Source organism: Chenopodium album, chromosome 3, assembly GCF_948465745.1.
Source record: "Chenopodium album chromosome 3, dcCheAlbu1.1, whole genome shotgun sequence".
Lineage (NCBI taxonomy): Eukaryota > Viridiplantae > Streptophyta > Magnoliopsida > Caryophyllales > Amaranthaceae > Chenopodium > Chenopodium album.
This window is the reverse complement of record NC_137836.1, coordinates 79,117,511-79,128,450: the sequence shown is the minus strand read 5'-3', so window position 1 is coordinate 79,128,450 and position 10,940 is coordinate 79,117,511. Positions and strand designations below refer to the sequence as shown.

The 10,940-nt window shown below is 30.9% G+C and overlaps 1 protein-coding gene across 1 annotated transcript; it reads right to left on the bottom strand.

Annotated features, from left to right (window-relative positions):
- LOC145624370 (putative xyloglucan glycosyltransferase 5) lies at nucleotides 1–3,757 on the bottom strand. Its single transcript, XM_081677387.1, has 5 exons — nucleotides 2,382–3,757; nucleotides 1,930–2,238; nucleotides 1,538–1,828; nucleotides 1,260–1,373; nucleotides 1–1,152 (listed from the first exon to the last, which is right to left on the bottom strand). Exons 1-5 carry the CDS (start codon nucleotides 3,114–3,116, stop codon nucleotides 505–507), a joined length of 2,097 nt encoding a protein of 698 aa, XP_081533513.1. The 5' UTR covers nucleotides 3,117–3,757; the 3' UTR covers nucleotides 1–504.
- Between the last annotated feature and the right edge of the window lie 7,183 nt (nucleotides 3,758–10,940).

Sequence of the window (10,940 nt, the reverse complement as noted above, 5' to 3'; positions counted from 1 at the left end):
TCCATAAATTTAGGCACTTTGATTTAATGCAAAATATACAAGTTTATTTTTATAACATGATATGATATGAATAATTTATGCATCACTTAAAAATAATCAAATTCTACAGTATTTCTTAAATACAATTTTTTTTTTATGTAGAATATTTTGGTACCAAACTAACCAAGAACAAATAAAATTACAAACTTGAGTATCTTTTTTATGATCCAAAAGCAAAAGAATAATGATTTTGGTAATTTATATGGGTTTTTGATGCCCCCATAAATCTATCTCACCAATTTTTAACCCCTCCAAGAAAACAAATTCACAGCACTATAAGTGATAAATTAAATTAACAAAAGAGTAAATTCTATGTCGAATAAACCGAAAAAATTTCTATAGGAGATATGATTCTCAGAGGAATTTTATTCGTCTGAATCATGGCTGTACTCGTTAGCAGTAGCTTTTGCATCTATGCAGATGCATTTGATCGCGAAAATTAGATGAACGCGTATGTTATGTGTTTCAGCTCATTTGCTCGCCGATCAAATCTAAGCCCACGAGTAGGAAAGTAACGCCTTGGAATAACAGGAAGTAGAAATGCACCCCTTGTGCAGATAACAGACTCCTAAGAGCAGCAGTAAGTAGTAAGAAGGCCAATGTAAGCTCTTTCTTGTAGATTTTGTTCGTTTTCTTCTTAGCAGGATTAGGGGTAGCATCCTGATGTTCTTTCAGTTTGGTCAGTTCAGACAGGCCACTGTCTGAAGCACCTCGGAACAGTTGGGGTTGGTTCATTGCCTTTGTTTCCCGTTCTTCCATGGCTACTAAGTCTGGCTCTGAGGACCGGCCTGCTTTCTTGGTGACGATCCATTCATATGAACTACCCAATTGGAATAGCCCGGAAATCATAGCATTGAACTTGGTTACTGACATTGTGTTCTCGAACAAAAGGTATGGAACGATGAAGGGGAATGAACTCGGTGAAGGAAGTATATTAAGCAGTGACATGAAAACAGGTATATAACAGATAACCCAAAGTGGTAGCTCGGCTTCAGGGACAAACATGGTCAAGGGAAGAATGATGCAGAACAATGTGAAGGAATAGAATGGCAGAATTAGTTTTCTTAGAAGGAAAAACAGTAGGATAAGGTTCGCTTTCTTCAATGATGACAGCTGCAGATGTGATCGAATTACAATAATCAGAACAATTGAGATCATTTTGAGCAAGAACCAAATATAATTAAGGGTGTTAATTATGCAATTGTAACAAGAAAAGCTACCTTCGAGCTTATGATAGCTGGCAAACATAATCGAAAGAGCTGCATTGGACCCGAATGCCAACGGTGTTGTTGTTTTCTGTAGGCTTCATAAGACTCCGGAAGTTCACATAGGACCTGAAAATGACACAAATTATAGGAAAAGTTGATCAAAATCTGCATAATTCCAAACTCTATCTGATATTTTGGCAATAATGTTTCACTATCAAATTGATCTAATTCAGTACAATACATTTCACACCAATATGATCTGATCATATAAAACATTGAGCAACACATACCCTGACGTCGTTAAGGTAGACAAACTTCCACCCATTGAGATGAGCACGGACAGCAATGTCCATGTCCTCAACAGTCGTTCTTTCGAGCCAACCACCGGAGTCCTCCAATGCTTTGATCCTCCAAACTCCGGCAGTTCCATTAAACCCAAAGAAACTAAGGTACACACCATTAACCTGTTGCTCCACTTCAAAGTGAAAGCAAAGGTTAATATACTGAAGGCGTGTTAGTAGGTTCTCATCTTTGTTTACAAAAGTCCACCTCGCTTGAACCAAACCAACTTCTGGTTTACCCTGCAATACATCAAAAACACCAACACAAACGAAATTTAAGTTTTTGTATTACTAATTTACTAACAACCACATGTTAATTAAGCAATTTTCATACAAACTACCTCGAAATGTGGGACAGTTTGTTGCAGGAAATCGGGTTTAGGCTGGAAATCAGCATCAAAGATGGCAACAAATTCATAATCTCTAACATAATCACAGTTCATAGCAGACTTCAGATTACCAGCTTTGTAACCAGTTCGAACCAACCGATGTCGGTAGATAATGTTAACACCCTTTTGACTCCATTTAGAACATTCACTCTTGATCAACCATTGTATACTTTCATCATCAGAATCATCTAAAACTTGAATAAGAATTTTGTCTTTTGGCCAATCTAGTTGACAAACTGCTGAAATTGACTGCTCATATACCTAATCAAAACAAAACAGAACAATAACAATTATAACCAATCATTCATAACATTACCAATTATATGATCATACTACAATTCTATAAATATATAAATTGGGATTATAAATTTATAATAATATGATAGTATGATTATGATATATACCTCTTTTTCATTGCACATTGGAATCTGAACAAGAACCATAGGATAAAAAGAGCCAGGATTCTCAGCATCAATTGGCTTAGGTTCACCTTCAACCTTAGGCTTAATCCCTTTAATCTTAATCCAAAAACACCCAAAACACAGCACCAGTCTATCAACAGACTGAATCATGAACAAAAGTACACAGAAGTTGGACAAAAACTGGATCAAAGGAGCAATATACTCGACTCGAAAATCGACCCAACCCACATAAACCTGATGAAACAAACCTTGAATCTCGACGGTTCGAGGTATGATCATACTCAAATTACTTGTTTGAAGGTAATACTGCCAGCCATTGAAATGTGCAAACATCTCAAATGCCAAGAATGCAAGTGCAGTAATCAGAAAACCCAGAATTATCCTGTACAATAATTTCCCTTTACTAGATTTATCATTCTCCATTTTTACACCTTCACCTAAAATCAACCTCTTTTTAATTGTACTTAATAATGATAAAACACCATTTCCAACCCAAGCAACACAACCAGCAGCTTTATGAGCCCTAAGAAGTAAAACCCATGTCATTTGTTTTGCATTTTTACCTCTATCTTTTTCAACTGCCCTAAATGCTGTATCTGGGCTTTCTATTTCAAGTAATGAGTAATTTGGATTCTCCATTTTTACTATTACTGGAGTTCCCTTTCTCTCTCCTCCATCTTTGCCCCACCATTTACTCATATCAATACCAGGAACCATAATTTTTTTGGATTTTTGGCTAAAAGTTTTGATTTTTCCTACAATTCAGAAAAAACCCAGAAAAACCCAGATCTTAAAACCAGGAAATTCTCACAAATTAACACCAATTTCACCCATTAATGTATGTATTATGTGCAAGTAAGTATATCTTTAAATTTGCACAAATACCCAGAAGATTACACTATTAGATCCACAACAAACAGAAGCAATATAATGTTGCAGACACAAAAAGAGGCAGAACAGCCAATTGAATTTAGAGAGAGAAAATGAAGCAAAACCAAAAATAAAAACCAGAAGTTTTTAGAGAGAGAAGATAGGAGAGAGAAAACAGAGAGATAGAGAGAGAAAAACAGAGCTACTGGAAAAAAAGCTTGAAGAAGGGGGTATAAGAGAGAAGAAGAAGGGCCCCTAACATGGAAATTACTAAAATAGAAGGAAAGTTCTTTGAAGCACTGATTCTCTTCTAGCGTATTAGTGGGGTAATTAAGAAATTAAATATGGTTTATCCTTAAAAAGTAAAATATTTAATAAACTTTACAAACTTATTCTTACCAGAAACAAATTCCCAAAAAAAAGAGATTTTTTTTATTTAACCATTGAAGAAGAGAGGGAAGGTTTTGGATTTCTGTAAATGGTGAAGAAAGAGGAGAGAGAAAAGAAGAGATAACAATAAATATTGCTGTAGTATTTATACTAGAGGTAACAAACAATTTTATATTCTTTGTATTTGAATGGATGATATGGTAAAGTACAAAATAAGCTAGGTAATGTAAGAAGGGAATTTGTGAATTTCTGGATTTCCTTTGTAGTTCATAAATTAATGAAGTTTTTACTTTTTGACAGGGATGAGTGATTTATTGAAAATACATTTGGTCAAATGGGTGATGCTAGCAAAAGTAGTTGGTGTGAGGAAAATCTTAACCCTCCTCATTGTCTATTTTGTATTATCTTATCACTCGTAAATTTCTCGTTTACACTGTTATTGTATTTGTATATTTGATCTAAAATTTTAATTATTTGTACCATTTTTTACTCGATAGGGCGGTAAGGATGATCAGATGAGTGTTTCATAAGTTAATGATCGAATGGGTGATGACGTGATGTTAGCAAAAGTAGTTGGAGATAGAAGGAAAAAATTAATTCATCCCGTTATTTATTTTGTATTATCTGATTATTAGTACATTTCTTATTAATAAATAAAAGTGATCTGTTATTTAGAGTACCGATACACTATTGCTAATTGCTATAATTCGTTTCAATTATTTGTTACTCTTAGGTCCTGTTCATATTTACTTATTTTCAATTCAGTTCAGTTCAGCTCCAATCAGTTCAGTTCAGTTCAGCTCATAATTCCCCTCTCTCATAAAATATTCATTTCAGCTTAGTTCAGTTCAGTTCAGTTCAGCTCCAATCAGTTCAGTTCAGTTCAACTCAGTTTAGTAAATATGAACAGGCCCTTAACACTTTTTTTTTAATTTCTTGGTTGGGATGAGTAATTTGTAAGTTTTTTTTGTCAAATGGGTGATGTTAGCAAATAAAGGCAATGGTTGAAAGAAGGTTAAATAATGAAACTTATCTTGACATTTATTTTGTACTAATTGGCCATTCATACAGTTCTCATTTATATACAGATTAGATTATAGTGTTACAACTTACTATACTACTTTTATCTCATTTAAATTGTTACTCGTAATACTTGTACATTTTAGAAACTTGTTCATAAACTTAACAAATGATTTCAATAGATATGAAGTATTGGAATAGTGCTTTATTTAGCTATATATATACTGTATATATACAGTATATAATTTAATACTCCTACCTACTTTAATGTCTAAACCTAGTACGAGTACTTTGTATAATCATATTTGTGAATAATACAAAAAAGTCGCAGTAAAAAATTAATTATCGAAAACTGATTAAGGTAGAAGATAGTGAAAGGACAAAAAGAAGGTAGATTATAGAGGATTTGGAAGACAGCAGAGACAATACTGATACAACTGGGCCTTGAAATTGTCCAAATTTTGGGGTGTCTTTTTCACATGCATGCATGTGTACACAGACTGTATACACTTTCATACGTACCTCTCTAGTCTCTACATCATATACGCTTGGGGAAATTGCAAAGGATATACATATGCGGAGGATATATATATATATATTTTTTTTTTAAAAAAAAATTATTAATTCTTTCGTGTTTTAATAAGTGTTATATTTGTTTTTTTTTTCCCTTCTTTACTATTTATATAATGATTTTGACTTGATTAATTTTTCACGAAGTAGTATATTAGAAAAAAAAAAAAAAAATTGTTATTGTATAACACGTTGTTGGATTCATTATAATGTATACTTTCATAGTACTCCCTCCGTCCCTTATTGTGTGCACCGTTAAACAAAAAAAGTGGGTCCATGGAGCAAACAAAAGGGGACTGAGAAAGTATTAATTTTTTTATAATTTACAAACAAATAATTAGATAAACTAATAGTCAAACTTTTGTCTCGACATTCGTGTTTGGTTAAAATTTAATACTTGTTAAAACACGGAGGAAGTGCAGAGTAACCTAGGTCACATTCTCTTTACCAGAATTGAACCATTCTGTGAAAATAATTTAGTTAAACTAGAATTATTATATTGAAATTTAATTATTTTTCGTTAAACTCTAATTAATTTTGTTAATTACAAAATATTTGCTTTTACTCGTGATCTGCAATCGTTGTATTTATCTTGTTATATGCTTTGTACCTTACAATATTCAATCCGATACTAATTTCGAATTGGATATTTGATTCGAAAATATTGATATCGGATACATATATATTCGGATATCAATTTTAATTTTCAAATATCTAATATTCGAAATATTTTTACTATCTGATAACGGATATCGCATCCAACTATCAAGATTTCAAATATCAGGCAACTAACGGATATCGGATCCTATCCAAAAATTTGGGCATTATTTTGCATTTTCTTAAAAAAAAAGTCAAAATTAGACATTATTAGATTATATTGTCCAATATTTTAGAAATTGGATAACCGATAATCCATAAAACTTTTCGGGTCGGATTCAAATATCAATGAACATTCGATTCCTTGTCACCCTAGCTAGCTAATATTGGAAAATTGGATATATATTGGATAAATTAAGGATAATAATGGTTATACAGAGTATACTGTATACTATTGGAAAGGAATATTACAGATTTATAGGTGAGTAGGTTATGTTCATTTTACCTATCTCAAACTATTCCGCGAAATCATTTTTGTTGATGAATAGAAATTATATCATTGAAGTTAAATTATTTTTGTTAACTTAAATTATTTTTATTGATCAGAAACATTATTTGCTTTTACTTATGTTGTTATATACAGTATATTATATCTAACTTATTATTTGAAGCTACATACCACTCCGTAATTTTTACTAATTTAAATTACAGTAATTTTTATTGTATTTAACTTATATTTGGTAAAGAGGACAATAGGAGAGAACTAAATACACATGTTTCATTTACAATACTCCAATTTTAGTAGAATAAAAAATTAAACATTTATGTATTCCAAAGTTTAACAAAAAGTGAAATATCTACTTTAATAAACCGAAATCTTGCCCGGGTCAATCCAACTTGATTTAGCAGGATAAATCATTTGAAAGTGGAGCAAAGTTAATTAGGCAGCCAATCCCCATGTCAAAGTATTTTCATATATAGTTTCTGATACACATTTAACCAAATATAAATTTTAAAATAATTATATCTATATTCTTGTTTAGAAAAGTTTATACTTTCAAAATGCATGCATATTAATTAAAACCAATCAAATAGAATTTCGTATGATCAATATTTTTATAATATAAAGGCAAAAAAAAATTGTGAAAGTGTACCACTATAATCTAGACAATTCAAAAAGAGAAAATAGGAATAGAAGAAGAATTCTATAATGCCATATTAGCAAGCTAACTACTTTAGGTTTTTTTAAAAGTTTCTCTTTAATTGAATTTTTAAACAACTTTAATTTTTGTTTGTGAAGGGGTACTTTTTCTTTCTTTAATTAAACTAAACACTACTTTAGAAAACCACATCAAAGTGTATCCAACTTTAATTTATCTAAATATATTGTTTAAGATTGTTTAAACACTTGGATAAACCTATAAACAAGCTTGATGACTTGCCAACCTCTTTAACTGATTGCTTGTTCACAAACGTCATCATGATTTATAGCACAATCTCTTGCGATTTGGGTTATTACCTCGTGGGAATATATTTGTCTAGTGTCAACTTTTTGACTTTCAACATTAGGTGAGTTTGCCAATGTGTAGAACACGGATTGTGTTTTGTTTTTTTTTTTTATAACTCTGGAATAAACTTAAGCAGTGTTCAATTCATCCTACACTTGGACGTACTTGAGTACTTTTACCTCGGGTATATAAGAGGGATATCATACCTGTATGTTTTGTAGGTAAATAAAAAATTATTTTCTGTATAGTCGTATCAGAATCTCTTACTGATCAACCCGACTCGAGTTAGGGTTTGTTTGGTTTACGTTATGTTAACTTATATGAACTTATCTATCTGATCTGATTTGATTTGGTTTGGTCTGGTATGATCTGATCTGGTTTGATCTAATCTGATCTGAATGTCAGATTTGACCAAACTTTGACCTTAAATATACAATAATCTTTATGGAAAATATGCTACGTATATCAAGTGAGGACTTGTTAGATTTGTAATAATTTTATTAATATGTGATTTTCATAATTTTTTTCATTACCAAATTAAAGATATTTAGTGATAAAAAAACTGCAAATAAAACGATGATATGATATGAACTTATTTTTTCTGATATGATCTAATCTAATTTTTTTTTTTGAGAAAAAAAAAAGCAAAAAAAGGTGAACTAAACAAGATTTTAAAAGGCAAAGGGTTAGTGTGGCTAAGGTATTTTTTTTTTCAATAATTTTTTTTTTGTTGTTGAACAATTATAATGATACAGACAAGTTATACTTCAATTTTGTAAAAAAATATTCACTAACATTAAGGATTATTTACAATGGCCTAAAACTAAGGCCTTTGTTTGTTGAGAGAATCTTGACCAAAAATGATTTATTTGACCAAATTATAGAGTTGACTTCATATAATTTGATACTTTGGTCGTTAATTTGGTTTTTAAAAAAAAAAGCTGATCTAGTTGTGCTTAACCTTTCAAACTTGTCTTAAATCTTATATGTTCGTATTAGTATAGGTTATATCTTGTTTTATTATTATTATTAATATTTTTTTTTTTTGGGGGGGGGGGGGGGGTGGTGGGGAGGGGGTTAAGGTTTGAAAGAGAACTTGTTTTATTACTTAATTATATGTGATTTCACATCTTCATATAACTAAATAAGTATATATGTTAAAGTTTACCAAATACTTTTGTCTAAATAATCACCAAGTCAAAGCATCTAACATGTACAATAATCTACTTAAAACTCAGCAAATTCTAGCTTATAATGGGCAACTAGCTGCTATCGGTAATATAATCACCAAACAGGTTTCAAGCCAAACTGAAACTTTAACTCAACAAACATACGAGAAACAAAATAATATTGACCCAACTCAAACCACCATACAAAATTGAATAACATGCTATGTCCGAATCAAATGACATGTTAGCTTCATTTATTTATAGATAGATAGAAGAGTAGAAAATTAAGAAAATGCAAAGTACAAATTGTAAACCTACTTCTAATAAATGTAAATAATATTATGGTGTAAAACAAATTATCTTATAATAGTATAGTGTTGTATACCAAACAATCACATTACACACACTAGCCGTCTCCCCGAGCAATGAGGATCTGGTTAACAAAGTGGACCCACCAACAACCCATATGATAGAGATTTGGGTTAGCCAACGAAGCAAATTGTTAAGAGTATAGACCACAAAATCAAATCACAAAAACAGACCATACTATAACCAATAATACTCCCTATATTTTATGATATTAGACACGTTGATATGGTCATATTTTAGGAGTAACGTTAGTTCGTTATATATTTGTATATAAAAACTATATTGTAAAATTATAATATAGAAAAATTAAATGAAGGAGTTTCCCACCGACACCACAATATCACGTTCTGAAATTTGATAAGAAGGCGGCAACCCCAGCAAACGGTAGTTAGTTGCTCTCTCTATCTTATGTGAATGTGAGTAGTAGTGTGTGTGGTCTGTGGTCTGTGGTCTGTGGTGGGGGCTTTGCTAACTATAAACCTTTCATTCATATCTTTTCTCCCTATTCATTCAATTCCATGTGGGTGGATCCATCTTTCTTCATCTATTCACTTTCTTTTTCTTTATTATTTATACTTCTATGTCTTATTATTTACCCCGTAAGTCTGTAATTAACTGTTTAGAAGTACTCCGTATCACCGTATGTAGTAGTTACATCTTACACTATATGATAGAAGATTGAATTACGTGTAAATTATGGCTGTAGCTCACATATCTTTTTTTTTTTTTTTTTGTGGCTCGTTATATAATTGATTCGAATTATGTCATGTTCAATTTTATTTTAAGACATGACCCTTTTATAATAGTCAAACCAATTTTAAAATTTTATACTCGTATTATATATATTATTTATTGAGTATTACTTAATAACCTTGATGAAGGTATAATATACCTTATATACTGAATAGTAAAGCTAATCATAAACGAACGAACAATTGTTTTTTCTTTATATGGTGTATTACTTCAGTTTCAATTTGTATGTGACTTTTATTTACAGATAGAGTGACTGATTAAAATAGACTATAATAATGGACAGTAAATTAAGTTATACTACGGATCTGTTTTGATTGACTGAATTGAGTTAAACTGAACTGAACTGAACTTATTAGATTTGAAATGAACTGAACTGAACTGAACTGAACTGAACTTATTAGATTTGAAATGAACTGAACTGAACTGAACTTATTAGAGCTGAACTGAACTAAATTGAATATTTTATAAGAGAAGGAAATTAGGAACTGAACTGAACTTATTAGAGCTGAACCGAACTGAACTGAACTGAACTTATTAGAGCTGAACCGAACTGAATATTTTATAAAAGAAGGAAATTAGGAGCTGAACTGAATTGAATATTTTATAAAAGAAGGAAATTAGGAACTGAACTGAATATTTTATAAAAGAAGGAAATTATAAACTGAACTTATTAGAGCTGAACCGAACTGAACTGAACTGAACTAAACTTATTAGAGCTGAATTGAATTAAAATAATCGTATCAGAACAGGCCCTACGTATATAGGTTTTTTTTCTAGCTAATAATCAGCCCACCTTTATATGGAGTAATTATTATATACTCTTATGAAGGTAAAGAAAAGGAAGTTGGCCTTAGAAAGAATAAATGGCATGGCCGGAGTACCGAGTACGTGGTCACATATAGCATTTAACTCGATCGTATAGAGATAATTGCGAAAATGACCTTAATAGGATGTTTTTGCATGCATGATGTTAGAATGAATATGTGTGACAACCTAGAGTTAAACATCGAGGTTGAACTTCATCATCAGTATACTTGGCCATTCATGTGTTTGCTATATTGCCACATATACTTGTATAATATACAAATTATACACCAAATAATATCCTAAAAAGTAGTCACGTTTTACATGTATAAAGAAAGATACATATAGCACATTTATTGTAATGAATACTTTCTGTAATGAGGTTTAAGTTGTAATGATGAGTACATCAAACTGAACCAAATATATTTAGGTCAGATCAAACTTAAATATCTTAATTTAAATTAGTATATAACAAGTTCTTTATAAATTTT

Coding starts and splice junctions, on each gene's coding strand:
- LOC145624370 (XM_081677387.1), bottom strand. CDS start 3,116: ATGGTTCCTGGTATTGATATGAGTAAATGGTGGGGCAAAGATGGAGGA. Junction 1,829..1,929: donor AAACTGTCCCACATTTCGAG/GTAGTTTGTATG, acceptor GATGTATTGCAG/GGTAAACCAGAAGTTGGTTT. Junction 1,374..1,537: donor TCTACCTTAACGACGTCAGG/GTATGTGTTGCT, acceptor TGTCATTTTCAG/GTCCTATGTGAACTTCCGGA.